Source organism: Rhododendron vialii, chromosome 7a, assembly GCF_030253575.1.
Source record: "Rhododendron vialii isolate Sample 1 chromosome 7a, ASM3025357v1".
Classification (NCBI taxonomy): domain Eukaryota; kingdom Viridiplantae; phylum Streptophyta; class Magnoliopsida; order Ericales; family Ericaceae; genus Rhododendron; species Rhododendron vialii.
In genome coordinates, this window is record NC_080563.1 from 367,462 (window position 1) to 384,758 (window position 17,297).

Genomic DNA, 17,297 nt, shown 5'->3' on the forward strand with positions numbered 1-17,297 from the left:
TTCTGCTCTGTGAAAGCTACATCATGAATCCTTAATTTATTTTCTTCGATAGATGCGATTGATCGATGTAGTGATTCTCCAACCAAGAAAGATGAGAACCAATTAACTAGGATTAATTTGAGAAATGGTTCTGATCATTCCAAAAGTTCAAGGAAAAGACAGACTTTGTTCAGGAGTAGTGTTCAATTTGAACATGAAAACGGCTCAGCTGGCGCCCCATTGAATGGATTTGTGCCAAAATTCGTCAGGAAAATTACACAAGAAGTCGAAGTTCAAAGTGTAGTAAAGTTCAGCTGTACTCGACGACAACTCAACAAAAACTAGTAAACAAATGCATCACGACACATGTCTTTTCCTACTCAAATGATTTCATTTTTTTTTATCATGCATTTATGAAAACGAAAGTTTCTTTTGCCGATAAAAAAAATGCTTCACAACGCCATTTTTTGAAGCAGCTGAAGTAATTACTCATAATCATGATCGACGTGGGACCAGTGGAAATTAATTAATTAGTACTAATAGATCTGTTTGATTTTGGGTAGTGATTTTGCCACACCTTTTTTGATAATGCCACACCCTGCAAATGTATTTTTTGGTGCAAAAATGCACTTGCAGGGTGTGGTATTATCAAAAAATGGTGTGGCAAAATCATTTCCCTTAATTTTTCAAAAGTACGTATGTTTTGTTTTGTTTTGTTTTGTTGTTACATCAAGGAGGGCTTGAATCAAACAACGGTACGTACGTAGCAATGACAGCAGCATCGCAATTAAGGTGCATAATGGTAATAGTAGTACACTTACACCAAATAAGAAGTAAGAACAAGAGAGTTTTAATGAGAAAAAAATAAGTAGATTGAGCACATGCATGTTCCATATATAGTAGTAGTAGTGTGACGGACAGGAGGAGGCCCAAGTAGGTAGTCGTAGTACTCTTGATTGAAGAAAAGCCAATTGGTTACGATACGATCACTATTATTTGACTCCAATTTGGGAAAACATGATGCAGTAAGATGATGAGATGTGTGCATGATTGTTAAACTTAATTTTCCATGCATGCTAATGAGTACTAGCTAGCTAGTGATGATCTGTTACTACTATTTGTTTCCCAATTCAGGAAAATTATATTGGCATTCAAGTCCTCGATCGTTTCATCTTGGAAAAAATGACAGCCAAAAACTGACCATGATCAGATGGCCCGGCCCCATTATTTTATTAATTAAATGGACTCGTGATGATGATCGATCGATCTTGATTATTTGATCCTGAATTATTCCTCATCATAGAGTTTATTACTTTACCACAGATCGAGTAGTTAATCAGTAATTAATTTGCACCCAAGTAGTAAACGGCGCGGTGAAATCTTGTCATATATATATATAGAGTTAGGTTCCGATGAGGGATCCCTCATTTTAATAAAATGAGGGACTCCCCTTCCCGATTGAATTTCGATGATCCGAGCCACTCAAAGTGATCAGAACGTGTTTTTAAGGGTCCCCGTGAGAAATCAGCAAAAAAAATGACCGGGAAGGGCTTCATCCGAGCAGTTTTCATTGAACGGTTCAAAAAAAACTGCTCGGACGACGCCCTTCCCGGTCATTTTTTTGCTGATTTCTCGCGGGAACCCTTAAAATTACGTTCTGCACACATTGAACGGTTCGGATTTTCAAAATTTGATCGGAAAATGAAAGTCCCTCATTTTAACAAAATAAGGGATCCCTCACTTGAAAATTTATATATATATATATATATATATATATATATATATATATATATATATATATATATATATATATATATATATATATATATAAGGACTGACTAATGAGGAGTCGATTGAGTGGCCGAGAAGGGCAGATAGATAGTAAGAAGTTTAGGTAGGCATGCAGCTGAGGCTGAGCTAGCAGCTGGTAGTGCACAAATAATTGGGGAAACCACGTACAGATATTCACATGCATATGCTATTAAACTACCCCTAGACTCCTCCTATATATTATTAACTATCCTCCTATATATTATTAACTATATATATATTGTGCACTCGATCTCCACGGATTTTTAAGGAAAAAGATAATACAACAAGTCGCTTCATTTTTCTCACCTTTTCATTTCAACGCACGGCTGCTAAATGTCATCTTGCATTCTATATATAAATAATTTGTACTTTTCGAATATACGATGATTCAATTAAGCTGTAACATAAAGGCCAGGGGACAAAAAAAATTAAGTGACGAATAATATTTCAATCGTTACTTTCCAAGGAAGAAGATTCGATCTCTAGTCTAGTGAATGGAACTAGATGGTTCTATTTGTGAGCTTCACCTCGAATCTCTTTTATTACCCATATATAGAAAAAAAATCACACCGATCAATCAGATAATCCTTGTTATGTAATTTCATTCAAATCTTATGTAAAAAGTAATGAAGGATTTATTTTTGAAGTTAAATTTATTTTTTGATATTTTTAGTGCAAAAAATATCATAAAGTTCCACGCCTACAATTACATATATACCGAATTAGTGTAATTTTTTCATTGATATGCAGGAGAAAACAAAATAAATCAACCGAAATATTTTAATCCGACACGCATAGTGGCGCACATGTTTGTACACGAACATCGAGCGTCGATCATAACCCATTTAGACATTGATTCTTTATGTCTTTTAAAACGGTAACCAAAATAAAAACAATTCTATATGTTATATGTCTTCCAGCTTTTTAAAGTCGCGGTATTGAAAACGTAACGGTATCAGTGATATCAGACCGTATTGGTCCACAACAACTGATACGTTGGTAAATAGCGATATCGGAGCTCCAAAATTCTACTCCCTGCGTCCCAAAATATTTGGTATTTTTCGTTATTCGCGCCGTTCTTTAAACTCTTATATCTCTCAATTTATGATATTTTTTATAATTTTGAAAACTTTGTATTATAGATCTAATCGAGAACTATCAAACAAGATTCATAATGCATATTGTTGGAGATTCATATTGGAAGATACAAACGATTGAAAACTGACACAAATATCGAAAAAGTCCAAATAATATGGGACGGAGGGAGTATTACGTAATGGCATTTTTTTACAACCTTTTTGTGTCTTCTAATTAAAAAAAAAAAGAGGGCAGGATTTGATTCCTACAAGGATTCATCCCCTCTCCAAATTTTCAATGATAGAGTAGATTATAATTAACGAATGAAAAATAAAAATAAAAAAAAAATAAGGACAGGGGGGAGGGAGAGCGCAGCCCCCCTGGACTCCTGGAGTAGTTTAAAAAGCGGGCAACAAGGCTATTGTTGTCTTGTGCTCTCTAAGAGCATCAGCCTTGGCGATAAAAAAAGTACATCAACCTCTCTCTCTTGCTTTTCTAGCTACCTTTCTCGAAGCATATACCATATATATAGCCTGTGTATATATATCTTTGGAAGGGAAATTACAAGGAAATTAATAAAAAGAGAGAAAGAGAGAGATCATGGGAAGGGCTCCATGTTGTTCCAAGGTTGGGTTGCATAGAGGTCCATGGACTGCTAGAGAGGACTCCGTGCTTACCAAGTATATTCAGGTTCACGGTGAAGGCAACTGGAGGTCTCTGCCTAAAAAAGCCGGTCTCTCTCTCTCTCTCTCTCTCTCTCTCTCTCTCTCTCTCTCTCTCTCTCTCATATTACTCACTTTGTGTTTAAAGTCAATGGAAAATGATTTTCATACCAAGAATCCATTCAGAATGATATGACTTGCTGAAATTATCATCTGTCATGGTGATTGTTTTAGTTTGAAACAAAGAAATCACAAAATATCCCACCCTTTTCTTTTTTTTTTTTTGAGGATTTCCGATCATAATGTGGTGGTCATTATAGTTTAAAGAATGACGGAATGATAGACAAACTGTCTTTTTTATTTTTTAAAGGATTATAAGAGCTAACTTACATGCACTTTTAATTTTGATTTTGTCGGTGAATGAAGGGCTACTTAGGTGTGGAAAGAGTTGCAGGTTAAGATGGATGAATTATCTAAGACCGGATATCAAGAGAGGGAACATCACTCCAGATGAGGACGACCTCATCATCAAAATGCACGCTCTTCTCGGCAACCGATGGTCTCTCATAGCAGGAAGGCTGCCGGGTCGAACCGATAACGAGATAAAAAACTATTGGAACACCCATCTTAGCAAGAAACTGAGAAGCCAAGGAACCGACCCAGAGACCCACAAGAAGTTGTCGGATCCAGCCGTACAAGAACAGAAGAAGAAAAGGAAGAGCAGCACTAAGAATCAGAAGAAGAAGAAGGCGGCCAAGTACTCCAACGTGGAAGTACTGACAGAAAAGCAGAAAGTTCATACCCCAAAGCCCACTAGGATCAAGTCGTTGAGTTCGTTTTCAATGTCAAGGACCAATAGTTTCGATTGGACTAGTGGTTCTTCAAGCAATGAATTAGGAGATCATAGAGGGCTGTTTGGTAGTACGGAAGTTGCAGCAGATATTAACAACCCATGGTCGACGACTAATTTCAAAGAGGTCGGATTTCTTATTGGAGAAGATCAAGATCACGGCGATCATGATGATGACCATCATTTGGTAATTAATGATTCAGATTTGGTGTGCGAGTCTTTCGTACCAATGTGCGATGACAATCTAGAGAAGCTATATGAGGAGTATCTACAACTTCTGGAGATAGGGGATGGTGATGATCATCACGACCGTGTCCAGTTGGATTCGTTTGCTGAGTCCTTTCTCATCTAAATAAATATTAATGGATGATATATATATTATGATACTCGATCCTAATAATAATAATTTAAATATCGATCATCAATGGGAATAGTACGTATAGTAGTTTTAATTAATTAGCTTGCTAGTAAGGTTTTAAATAAATAAATTTTGACGATCGAGGAAAAATGGGGTTCGAACCTAATTAGCTTATTACTCCATCATGCTCGTGCCTAACCTTCTTTTCTTTGTCAACTTTAGCCTAGCTTGGAACGAACTATGTTGGTTTTATATGGAGAATGTAGAATAATCGGTAGTCATACGTGTAGTACAAGTCTTCTCTCTTGTATATATAGTAGGAGTATAATATACTATGTAAGTTTAATTAATTTGCATGGTATACATAGGTTGCACACATCAGTTAATTAATGAAGTCGCGCGTTTTCTAATTGCTTTTTACTTCATCTTAAAGTACAACTCAGCTGGCAGACGACAAAAAAACAAAAAACAAAATCACAGTGCGGCCTGCCCTGATTCTAACAAAAATCATTTGGTGGTCTTGTACTAGCACTGTCGCCATGGTGCCTGGCCAATACTTTTATTGATCACCACACATTTTTGTTGGATCCGGTATATAACACCCAACGGAAATGTGTAGTGAACAATTAAAGATGTTGAATCATGATTACGTGATGATGTCTCGAGATTACTGAATAATTATTTATTTAAATTCCAGAGAAACAAGTTTTGTTTGGGCGACTGCTTGTGACACCAATTAATTAAATAGTACCACAGCTGGCCGATGATCATAAAAAACGTACCTAGCTCCTCTTCTATTGAGAGCTCACTACACTGATACAGTATATCGAAGGTGTTCAGTTACCAACTTTTTGCATTTTCATTCTCTGCTTGCTTTTCAGCAAATACCTTAATTCCTCTCTCCCACGCACCCTGCTTCCTGTCCCACTCCTAAAAACATTATAGGTGTCCTCCACACACAAATTAAAACCCCATGGACTAATTAAGACACACCCAATACCGTGAAACTGGCTTACGTACGAGACAACTTCTCCATCTCCAACCCAACCCAACCCTCCCCCTCCGCACCCACTCACACTAATTACTAACGTTGGTGTTGGATATCTGGACAATACAACTGCTCTTATGTTATTGCCCATACTTGCATTATAAATAAATAAATATATATATATATATATATATATATATATATATATATATATATATATATATATATATATATATTCAAAGGCAACTTCTTTCATGCTGAGTGTTCGGTACTTATATATATAGTCCTAACTGAGATCCTTTTGGAAGGTGTAAACATAATTCAAAAAAAATTTATGAAATAATTTTTTTAGTTCAAATTTTAACACAGGCTCCGGAAAAGAACAAACAATTGGGAATGGTGTGAGTCATATATAGTTTTAAAAAAAAAAGAAAAAAGAAGAAAAAACAAACATTATAGAACAAGTTGGCTGTGATGTTGGAGAAGAAAATTAAGCAGGGGAGTGACAACTGGCCAAAAAAGTTTTAGAGAGAGCTAGTAGAGGTTTTCGGATCGAGGAAGGGAAAGAGCAAAAACTTTTAACTGTCTTCAATAAAGGGAAACGTACGCATTTTATATATGTTTGGGAGACCAAATTTTATACTTTGCATATTTGGGAGATGATTGTAAAATGTATTATATATGAAAAATAAACTGCAGAATAAAATCCAAAAATCACCACTTGAGGAACTTTTTGAATTGTGATTAAACTATCACTCGCAAAACCTTTCTGCTTCTGCACATATTATAAAAATACTTTCACATATTCTCATTAATTATGATTAAAAAAAAATCTACATCATTTAGGATTCACAATCCAGATTCTGAAAAATAATAGGCTCTGAAAGACCCCTAGAACTTTTAACTGGCTTAAATAAATAAAGGATCCTTTTAACTTCAGTTAGTTTTGGACTTTTGGTCATAGAATTTCGAAAGTTTTATTCGGTGAGGTTTTCTTTTTTTTCTTCACCACCCCCCCCCCCCCTTCTTTTTCTAGAACGTTTAAAAAGGTCTTTTTCCCAATCCTTAAAGAAGGCTAGCTAGCTGCAGACTGAATCCATAATTTTGACTAATATTCCCTTCCCCACGTCATCGATCAATGAATTTTAGTGTTGACTAAATAGGCCAGGGGTACTATCTAAAGGGAGGGAGGACCATTAGTGGACGTTTTGGTCTGGATTAATGCATGCATTATTGATACCTAATCTTCTTCACTGCAGCTAGCTAGCTGTTTAATTAATAGTAGATCTTTACCTAATTATAGAGGCGTATTGTATATGCCATTTATGTATGTACAAATGTTCCTTCCATAATCTCATGCTTCACATTCGATCGATTGATCGATCGAGGGGAGAAAAACAAAAAAAAAACATGAACCTATTGCTATGAAATAATACCGCGTGACGCAGCTGGTACCTTATATGAATTTCGGAGATTAGCTCCAGGACGAAAGAGAGAATTTCAGTACCAGGTTGAAGATCACAGCCGTTGATTTGTGCACATCATCTAGCATGAAATTAATTACAGTACTGATCAAATAATTATCAGTTCATTTTGAGAAATGACATTTTCTTAATAAAATTAGACGACAAGTATGATTTTTAATTAAGGTTCATTCTTCTAAAACTAAAATGAATATCACATGATGAGGATTGTGGGATCAATCCTGTGGCGGACCTACCAAAATTGACTGCATGGTTATACTATTTATTTTGGTGAGAAATTCGGATGACCTGGATTCTTAACTAAGGCTGTTAATGATCGAACAAGTATCGATCGAAATTCAAATTTAGAATGTGATGTTAATTTGGCATTTAAATCTTACGGAGGAATTGTTTCCATGACTTATAGCATCATAGCTAAAGAAACGTGTATCATTATCGGCCTCAATTATTATTATTATTATTTATAATTGAATCGATGTTCAGACTAATTTGCACGCATCTTGACTAATTTCGGAACTGTGAAGCTAATAACCAGATAAACTCTCCAGCAGTCAAAGATTAAAAATGTATAGTCTGCGTGAAATTTAAACATGCATGCGACCTCATACCGACTTGGTAAATCATTGGCCGGATGGTTATCGATCGATCGGCCTCAATAATTGTAATAGTCATGGCCGGGTCTTTTTTCCCTGGCTCGTCATCATTGTAACATGCAGTCTTATTCACCTCAATTGAGGGGACCCTCATAATACATGCATGCATTCGATTTTTGGCAGGATTATTTTTATTCTCTCTTAATATCGATCAGTATATATCTCATTTTCATGAGAATTATAGTACTAAAAGGTAGCGATAGCTAGCCATATATGCAATTCTATTAATTTTTTGAATGGGACATATATATGCAATAATGCAACTCGAACTTTGGTTTTTGTGAAGAGTCCATGAAGACTCCTCATGTCAAGTACTCAACATTTTTAAACAGATTTCACAATCCCCATGAAAGCTCTGTTTGAAAAATCACATGTCACTAATTAATGGAGTAATAAACACAAATTACATTATCTACAAGCCTAAATACGTACAGAAAAGAACAAATTACTAATAGAAAATCTTAATTAGCTAGTATGGAGTAATTGATAATTAATCGATCGACCATTAATTGCGCGCACAATATTCTAATTAAGTCTATACGTACGTACCCATGCACCCATGTTAGATATATAAAATAATAATATATTCCAACCAATTAATTAAGCACAAGAGTCTGTACCCATCATGGATTTTGATTTTAGCATCGTTTCTAGCATAATTTAATTAGCTCCGTATCAAGCTAAGCTAGCTAGGATACGTTCGACATACTATCTATACATAATTAACAAATACTATTAACTAATTAATATTTTTGAACTAATTAATATCATTGCATGTGTATACATATATGCGTGCCTTTTAATCCTTTCATTGTTGTGTCTGATTTCGTCTTAATTATGTGGAGGCTGGGTTTGGGTATCCCATTTTTGTTGGGGTTTAATCATTGAGATATTCCTGCTTAGAATATGAAGACTTTGTTTATTGGCCTGTTCACGACAAAAGAGAAAACCCTTAGAGACAAAATCCTCACAGCTGATATTGTTGGCCAGATCATGTCCTCCGTTGCCCAATCTGTTGGGAAGTATCTACGTAGATTATACCATATCACATGAACCTAATATACATTGAAGGACTTATATCTATAAAAGACTAAGCCTCGTAAGTAGTGAATCATTCAATTACATATATATATTAAGATCAAATTCTTTTTTTATTTATCCGATATGAAACTCAATATTTCACACATGTTTGTAATTAACAAGGTCTCGAGAAAATATAGCACCAGGGATATAAGGAGGGTCACAAGGAGGTGGAGGGTCTCCTCCTGTCGTGCTAAGGGGGGCATGCGTCGGGATTGCGCTGCATTGAGCCATCCTTACGTGTCTAGCGTGCGACCTTTCATCAGCGATGAATAGACCCTGCAATGCGGTGTTTGGAGCAGCAAGCTTTGTCGCATGCTTGTCTCGATCAGTACCCGAGCTGGGTCAGAAGGGTTCCTTTCAAGCTAGAGAGGGTCATCTGATAAGTGCCAAAATATACATATTTTGGCTCTCCAATCTACATTTATTAGTTTTTTATATTTGTTAACTGATTTTTATTATGTGTTTTTATGTTTATAGGTTTGTTCGAGCCCGTTGTCTAAGACTTTGGATAAAAAAAAGATTTTAATGAAGTTTGGAGTTAAAATATGAAATGGTTCAAAATTGAATGGTTGATTTATTATTTCATAAAGTGCAAAGGGTCTTTGTGTAATTAAAATCCTCAATCCCGATATAAGCAGTTGACCTACTGGCTTCAGAAAAGAGTCTTCGGCAGCTTTTGGAAAAAAGTTACAGACGGAAGAATACGGGGATGGGTTGCGGCACATATTGGTTTTAATGTTTTTTTTTTTTTTCAAGTTTTGAAGTTTTGTTCAATTTTTCGTCGTTTGACCGATTCCTAGACCTAAAATAATGGGTTGTTCCAAGCGTAGGGCGGAGACCGTCGTAGCACAATATCCGGTAAGTCCGGAGTCGAATCCATAGAGATGGTGATGTGTGCTGACTAAAAATTAGGATTGTTATAATTTAAACGGGCTTTTAGGTAGCCACCCTTTGTCGTTTGATAGAGATTAACTAAAAACTAGAAATTGATTGTACTTTTCAGATAATTAAAAAAAGGTATGATCGTAAGGTTCATAGCACTCGCAACCAGTCTGGGTTAACCTGCTCTGTTTGGAGTTCTTAAAAGCGTTTAATTTTAGGTCGAAAAATATACCCTGCAAGATGCAAGACCCTAAGGTCTCCGTATACCCATGCGCAGCGAAGAATGAGTTTTGGACCCTATCCCCCCGTTCACATGGGCTCCGACAATGCCCAGGTTCGTCCGCAGGAAGTATTTTACCAATCTAAAATTATTCTTTTTACATTTTTTTATTTCTAAACAGGAGCAGTTCTCATCCGAACCGATCACGGCGTGCTAATCTCCCTGCGATCTTACCTATAAAACTACTCATTAATCATTATGCAAGAAACAGAAGAAACCCTGAATTGAAACATACTTTTACTACGCGAGATGAAAAATAAACAAGAAATCTAAGTTAAACAAGAACAAACAAGCAACTTTTATAAAGAACATAAATTAAAACAAATTACCGGAAGATATGAATAATTGAACAAGACTTTAAATAACTTGAATGAAAAACATTGAAAGAAAACTAAATAATAATCAAACCACAGAATCGGCAGCAACCCCGTCCTTTATTTTCTTTTGTTTTTTCCACGGCAGGTTCCGTCAACAGTAGGTTAAGCCTTTTAAATAGGCATTGAAAACATTAATCACACAAAGGACCTTTGAACTTCATGAAATAACAAATGAATGATTCAATTTTGAATCATTTCGCATTTGAACCCCAAACTTTCTTTTATATATGCTATTTTTGTCCAAATTTTTTGAAAACAAGCTTGAGCAACCTCCGCTTTGACACCCCGGCAACGTACGAACCGGCCTCGAGGCCACTCATTCCAACCTTGGTGCTAAATCCGCCTTATTACCTGTGAAAATAATAAAAACACAAAACAAAGACAAAGCACAGCATCAAATGGAAAATGAAATAAAATGCGTCTCTAATGCGCTAATTCGCCCTACTTAGGCGCTCATACTTACAATATTGCGCGCCTATCACTCGCATACTAGTAACTCGTTTTAGTTTCTGTTCTTTAATAAAGTTGTTCTTTGGTATTTGTTTGATTCGTATCTTTTGTTTATTTCGAATTTAGAAGCATGTTTCAAGTTAGGATTTCTTTTATTTTATGCGCAATAATTAGTGAGTAGTCGATAGGTAGGGTCGCGGAGTGATTAGCATACCGTAGCCAGGTCGGATATGTCTTGCTCCTATTTTGAAATAAAAATGAAAAGGCAATTTTAGGTTATTAAATAACATTCGTTAGACGAATCCGAGCATCGTCAGAGCCCATATGAACGGGAGAACGGTGGTCCAAAACCCATTCTTCGCTGCGTATGGGTGAACGACGACCGTAAGGATTCGCATCTTTCGGGGTATCTTTTTCTCTCTAAAGTCGAATGTTTTTAAGAATACCGAATGGAGCAAATTAGTCCGGCTTGGTTGCGAATGCTATGAACCCCACGGCAGTACCTCTTTTAATTATTTGTAAAGAACAATCACTTTCTTAGGTTTTAATTCATCTAAATCAAAACAACAAGGAGTGGCTACCTAAGAGCCAGTTTAATTAGTAATAACCCGAGTTTTTGAGGAACACACATCACCGTTTCTGTGGATTCGACTTCGGTCTTACCGGATATTGTGCTGCGTCGGTCTCCGCCCTACGCTTGGGGCAACCCATTAATTTAGGATTAGGAAATCGTCAAGCATCATCCTCAACCTCAAGTGTGTTAAGAGCTCCGCACTTCGTGTGCAGTTGGCCATGGATGAAATCAGGATTTTAGCTTAGCAGTGGCAAATGTATACTTAAAAAATAAAAATATGCATTACAATATTAATAGTCATCGACTCCACAAAAAATTAAAATAACATAACAAAAACCATAGTAAATGTTATTGCATATGAAGTACAAAAAAAGACTAACTTTAATTTTGAGTATCGATAATGTCACTCCCCAAATTTATAATGTTACTCCCCAAATCCTTATATGGAAGATTCCTATATGGATTTTCCAAATTGATAACTGAACTCCCTTTTTGGGACTGACATTATAAATTTGGGGACTGACATTATAATTAAATTTCCTTAATTTTTTAGGTTAAGTTGTTTTGGGTTAGAGTGTGGATTTTTTTTTCTTAATTACACATCATTATTTATATAATTTCACTTTGGCCAATTGAATTTAGTTTTGGAATAGTTTTTTGGGTCTCCTTTCTTGAAAAAGAAATAGAAGATTTGTGATTAGTATATAATAAAAAATAAGAAAAAAAAACCTAGTAGTGGCGAGACTATATAAGTTGAGGATAAAATTATTTTTTCACATATAATAATTACATTTTCTAAAATTCTTGTCGTGGCGACCGCCGCCACTAAACCCCCTGGTTCAGTCCTTGCAGTTGGCGTAAGGCAATATTTCTCGTCGCCATGCATGCCGAGGCCGACTTCATCCGTGAAAGCTTCTAATTAATGAGCACCTAACAGCCGAAATGGAGTCAGCAAAAATGTCTGGAAGGATTAAGCTTAAAGAAGAACACCTTTGATTAATTATGTGTTATAGCTTTGATAATTAATTCCAACTTCCCCTTGTATCTGCTTAGCAAAAAAAATTAATTCCAACTTCCCCAGCTATGTGCTTGTCCCTTCTCGATCGGAGTCTTGGACATAGGAACCCCTTCGAGTTCCTTTACGACTGAGATGGCGCCCGCCCGGAATTGTAACCAAATGAATGAAATCCATTTGGGATCTCTTCTGTTGTTTTTCTGATTTTAAGATAAATATTCCTTTCTTTCTAAAATATACTGCTATTTGATCTTCCATTCAGTACTGTCTTTATCGATCTTATTTACTGGCAATTAATACAGATCATTTATTTTCACCTGCTGCAACTAACGAACTAGTTTTCTCCATGAAAGACTCAGGCCCACCAACTTAACCCTTTCTCCTTATAGTATATCTATCTTTTAGTGAGCAGAAAGGACAACTCTATGATAACATGCAGAACCTAATCAGACTAGGTTGGGATAGAACAGAAGACCGGCCGGCATTCAAGGATAAACACAAGAAGAACTAGGTCCTCTCATTGAGGAATATTTCTTTTTGTATGTGAGTGTGTGTACTATGGCTCGAACCCTTGATATGGCAAATGACACCATAAGGGAAACCAAAGCTTTGGTCATTAAGGAATATTTCAAACCAAACACAACTTAAAACATGCCCTACGTACGCTTCCCTAGTTCCCTGCCATACCCCTTAAAGATGAATACCGGGAGGTCAAACCCAACACTTGAAGCTTTTGCTGAGTTACTTTAAGTAAGGAGCGGGAGCATCCGTCTTCTCGACATATCTGATGATGAAACCTAACCAATGCTCTAGCGATCACAAATTTCTATTCAGGGTAAAACCAATCAACGATTGAAATATTATTACAAAATTAATAAATTAATCTCTCATTTGCAAGTGGTTTTATTTATTTATTTATTTATGTAAAAGCTAGTAAATTCTAGTAATTAAGACAAGAGTAGCTACAGGCTAGGCTACAGAAAAAAGAGCAAAGAAGAGTCAAGAAAATAATACCCGAAAGATGAATAAGACATACCCTTGTATATATATGATGGAACCTGGCCAACGCTCTAGCGATCACAAATCTCTATTCAGAACGAGTAAAAGCGGCCAACTATTGAAATATTATTACAAAATCAATAAATTAATCTGGCATTTGCATGTGGTTTTATGTATTAGCTGCTAGCTAGTAATTAAGACAAGAGTAGACACAGGGCTACAGAAAAAAGAGCAAAGAAGAGTCAAGAAAATAATACCCGAAAGATGAATAAGACATACCCTTGTATATATATGATGGAACCTGGCCAACGCTCTAGCGATCACAAATCTCTATTCAGAACGAGTAAAAGCGGCCAACTATTGAAATATTATCACAAAATCAATAAATTAATCTGGCATTTGCATGTGGTTTTATGTATTAGCTGCTAGCTAGTAATTAAGACAAGAGTAGACACAGGGCTACAGAAAAAAGAGCAAAGAAGAGTCAAGAAAATAATAAATTAAGGTGTGAATCTTAGGATGCATGCATGGGCCTGCAGGGGGAGACTTTACAGCTGATAATTTTGGTGGGAAAATATGGTTAGTTGAACTCGTGATTTGATACTCACAAAGTTGTTCAATCTTTGATCGAGCTGGTACTGGTAGATACATATGCACCTGCCTGCCTGCAAGTTAATGGAGAGAGAGAGAGAGAGAGTGGTAGTCATAAATATTGAATAGACGTAAACGGTGATGGTTAAGCTAGCATGGTCCCACTCCTTATATTACTCTACTATCAACAAACATCAGAGTTGACTATAAACTAAAATCAATTCTGTCTCCACCGAATAAACAGGCTCCTCCCCTTTTGGCATATGTCTCAGTATCTTAGATCGGATATTATTTCTTCTAGAATGTTTATTTTTGAATTAGTAAGTATTCTAATCAGACCGATTAATTTGGTTAGAATCCACATCAACCCAGAAAAAAGCAAAGCATCTTTTTACTAAAAACACCCCCAAACCCGAAATGCCGCTTGTCTCCGATGTCACAACACCTGAACAAAACCTTGCCCAAACAACTCGATCAAGATATGCAACGCTGCTCTGTCGCGTAGACTGCCATGAACCTGCCGTATATCGCTGATCTCAAAAACGCTCTGAACCTGCCGCAAACACCTTGCATCTCGACCAGTGAATGGTGTCCCGGTTGCCGCCGTGCCGCCGCATCCATGATCTGCCACCGAACTCACCACTGATAAGAAAACCCAAATGGTGTGGCTTAGTTTTTTTTTTTTTTTTAATCCCCTAACATGATAAGAATTAAGAAACTTTCATTAGAAAAGACAAAAGAGTACAGCAGATTATCATTTCATAGAGATCCAATAATAATAATTTTCACAGTATTCCACCAGTCCAGTCCACTGACCAATTCGGCCGTTTAAGAAGAAGGTTGAAAAACAAATATTGTGTGCTACAGTTTTGTTCTCCTTGAAATTGGGAATGAATGAATGAATCTTGTGCATATACTAGTAGCTAGAAAACATAGAGGCCAGACACAGATTTCAGCCCAACGCGGAATACATACTTCAAGAGAGCATCCACAATGATATACTATATATCAACATTAGCTGCCCAAGCTGCATGCTTCTTTCTCTTTAGGGATCGACTCTCTGCTTGTTTGGGGTGCTGTTAACGTAGTAAAATCTAATTTAATTTCAAGTTTAACTATGATTATTATTATATGGATTTTAAAATTTGGTTAGGACCTTTCTGATTTGAGTTCTCTTCTTTCTTTCTTTTTTTCCTGCTCCATAAGTAGCGTTCGTGGTTAGTTGTTAGATTATAACGCTGGCCGATCGTAGCTCCGTCCGCTCAAACGTGAGACCTCTCACCTGGGCCCCCCTCCAATGCCACTGGAACAAAGCCCCGTTGGCAGTTTGAGTTGATTATTTTCCTTAAAAAACTGAAGATTGATGATCCCCTGCATTTGCATTGCCCATTTGCTGAGGTAACTTATAACTATTATTCTGGCATTACCTTCTCCAGTTAGCTGCTGTGCTGCTGGTGCATATTTAGAAAAAAGATTGATCACTCAGAAGCATAAGAAACTTTCCATCCTTCAAATTTACTAGTTAAACTAACTGTGTCTATGATTTACATTGGCAAAAATTCTAGATTATGGAAGATTTGATATCGTTTTACTGCTTGTCTCTTCGATTATGACCTGAAAGTAAGAATGAAAATGGATGAATTAAAGATAATATAAGAGCATTGACTTTGTTCCTCATTTATAGCCGCATGAACTACCTTTGCTTCATAGTTATGAGTTGTTGAACATACTCAGAACCAACCGCCAAAATGGTACAGAAACTTAGATCTGTGGCGTGGACCACATTCATTTTGAGGTAGGGTCCTTTTCAATCTTGATTGAGAGTATCAATGTTTAGTTGCAGCATAATAATAATGCCCCATAACCCTCTGTACTCCATGGCATTCTCTAATGTATTATCTTTATATAGTGGTTGCTTGGCATGGGTTACCATTGTTTCACTAAATTCACAAATGATTTCAACCCTTGAACCTTGGAAAAATTTCAGTTTCTTGACCGGAAGAGAACTAGACGTCTGTGTACATAGAATGTGTATTTTATCATTTCTTTCATCAAGTGAATAGATTCACAAGTCCTAATTAGGGATCACATTCACCTCCAATCCTGTGTTGCTGAGCCGATCTAAGCACATCTTGTCCAACTTCCCAATTGGTAGGGGCTCTTTTTTGCTTAGGTGAAAACATAGCAGATTGGACATCAGACAAAAAGGACTATTAGAATGTTACTATATGGTATGTACTCAAATTAGTAGCAGTAGTAGTTGAACTTACCTCTGTTTCGATAATGCAGAGGATGTAAGTAACCCACCCATGCAAAGCATCTTACCCATATGAGTATTTCAACCAATTTTTCAAATGGAACTTGAAAAGTTAACGAAAACCAACTAAAAAAGTCCACAGAGAAAAATGGCGGAATACTCATTTGAGCAAGAGGCATTGCAAAGGGAGGGAGGGAGGGAATGAACAGCATATTTTCCTTTCTCTGGTGGGATAAGATAAAAGATTGGTTTGCAGTACTCTTATCAAAAACAGAGAAGGAGCAAATATTTATGCATCAATGGTCGGTCACTGGTGTGCGTATCGTATCTACCTGAGAGTGAGACTATATGTTACCTTGAGACCGGGAGTTGGTTGTACCAGCCTCTTGTTTAGTACTCTTGGGGCTGTTAGATGTACTATATGTTACTAGTACCTCTTATTTGTCCTTTCCATTTATGTGAAGTTAAATTAAAGCTAGTCTGGCCTGTTAGTTGTACTTTTTAGCTTAGAAAAAAATTTGTCCAGCGGTGACGAGTCTCAAAGTTGTACTCCACTTCAGTGATACTACTACTCTTGAAGCTGGTACTAGTTACTTTCCCAAAATAGCAAGAACACAAAACCGTGAGATCCCTTATTTCTTTGGATCAAAATGGTTTTGGTTTGTGTCAGTGTTACTGCTGCTGATAATACAGTTCAAAGACAATTCATGAGCATCTCCAACCCAACTCTAAAACTCCATTTTGCATATATATATTTTGGTTCCTCTTTCCATTTCACTTCATGCACATTAACAATTTTCTTTTTATTGTCAAGCGATAGGAGAATTACATTCAAATCTTTATAATATGAAGCAACGGTTTTTGAATTTTTATATTTTGGACCCTCGAATTTGTACATATTTTTTTTATGGCTGAGATTTATAGGT

At 36.3% G+C, this 17,297-nt stretch overlaps 2 protein-coding genes across 2 annotated transcripts in view; both read left to right on the top strand.

The window, feature by feature from the left end:
• The window catches only part of LOC131333259 (uncharacterized), a 96,421-nt gene that overhangs the window by 22,395 nt on the left and 56,729 nt on the right, over positions 1–17,297 (top strand). The gene's annotated exons all lie outside the window — the stretch shown is intronic.
• On the top strand, positions 3,270–4,836 carry LOC131333256 (myb-related protein 308-like). The gene is made up of 2 exons (XM_058367694.1): positions 3,270–3,601; positions 3,957–4,836. The coding sequence occupies exons 1-2, from the start codon at positions 3,469–3,471 to the stop codon at positions 4,730–4,732; spliced, it is 909 nt and encodes a 302-aa protein (XP_058223677.1). The 5' UTR covers positions 3,270–3,468; the 3' UTR covers positions 4,733–4,836.

Excerpts from the sequence above, each read along its gene's own strand:
- LOC131333256 (XM_058367694.1), top strand. The coding sequence starts at position 3,469 with ATGGGAAGGGCTCCATGTTGTTCCAAGGTTGGGTTGCATAGAGGTCCA. Across the intron at positions 3,602-3,956 it reads GTCTCTGCCTAAAAAAGCCG|GGCTACTTAGGTGTGGAAAG; the intron begins GTCTCTCTCTCT and ends CGGTGAATGAAG.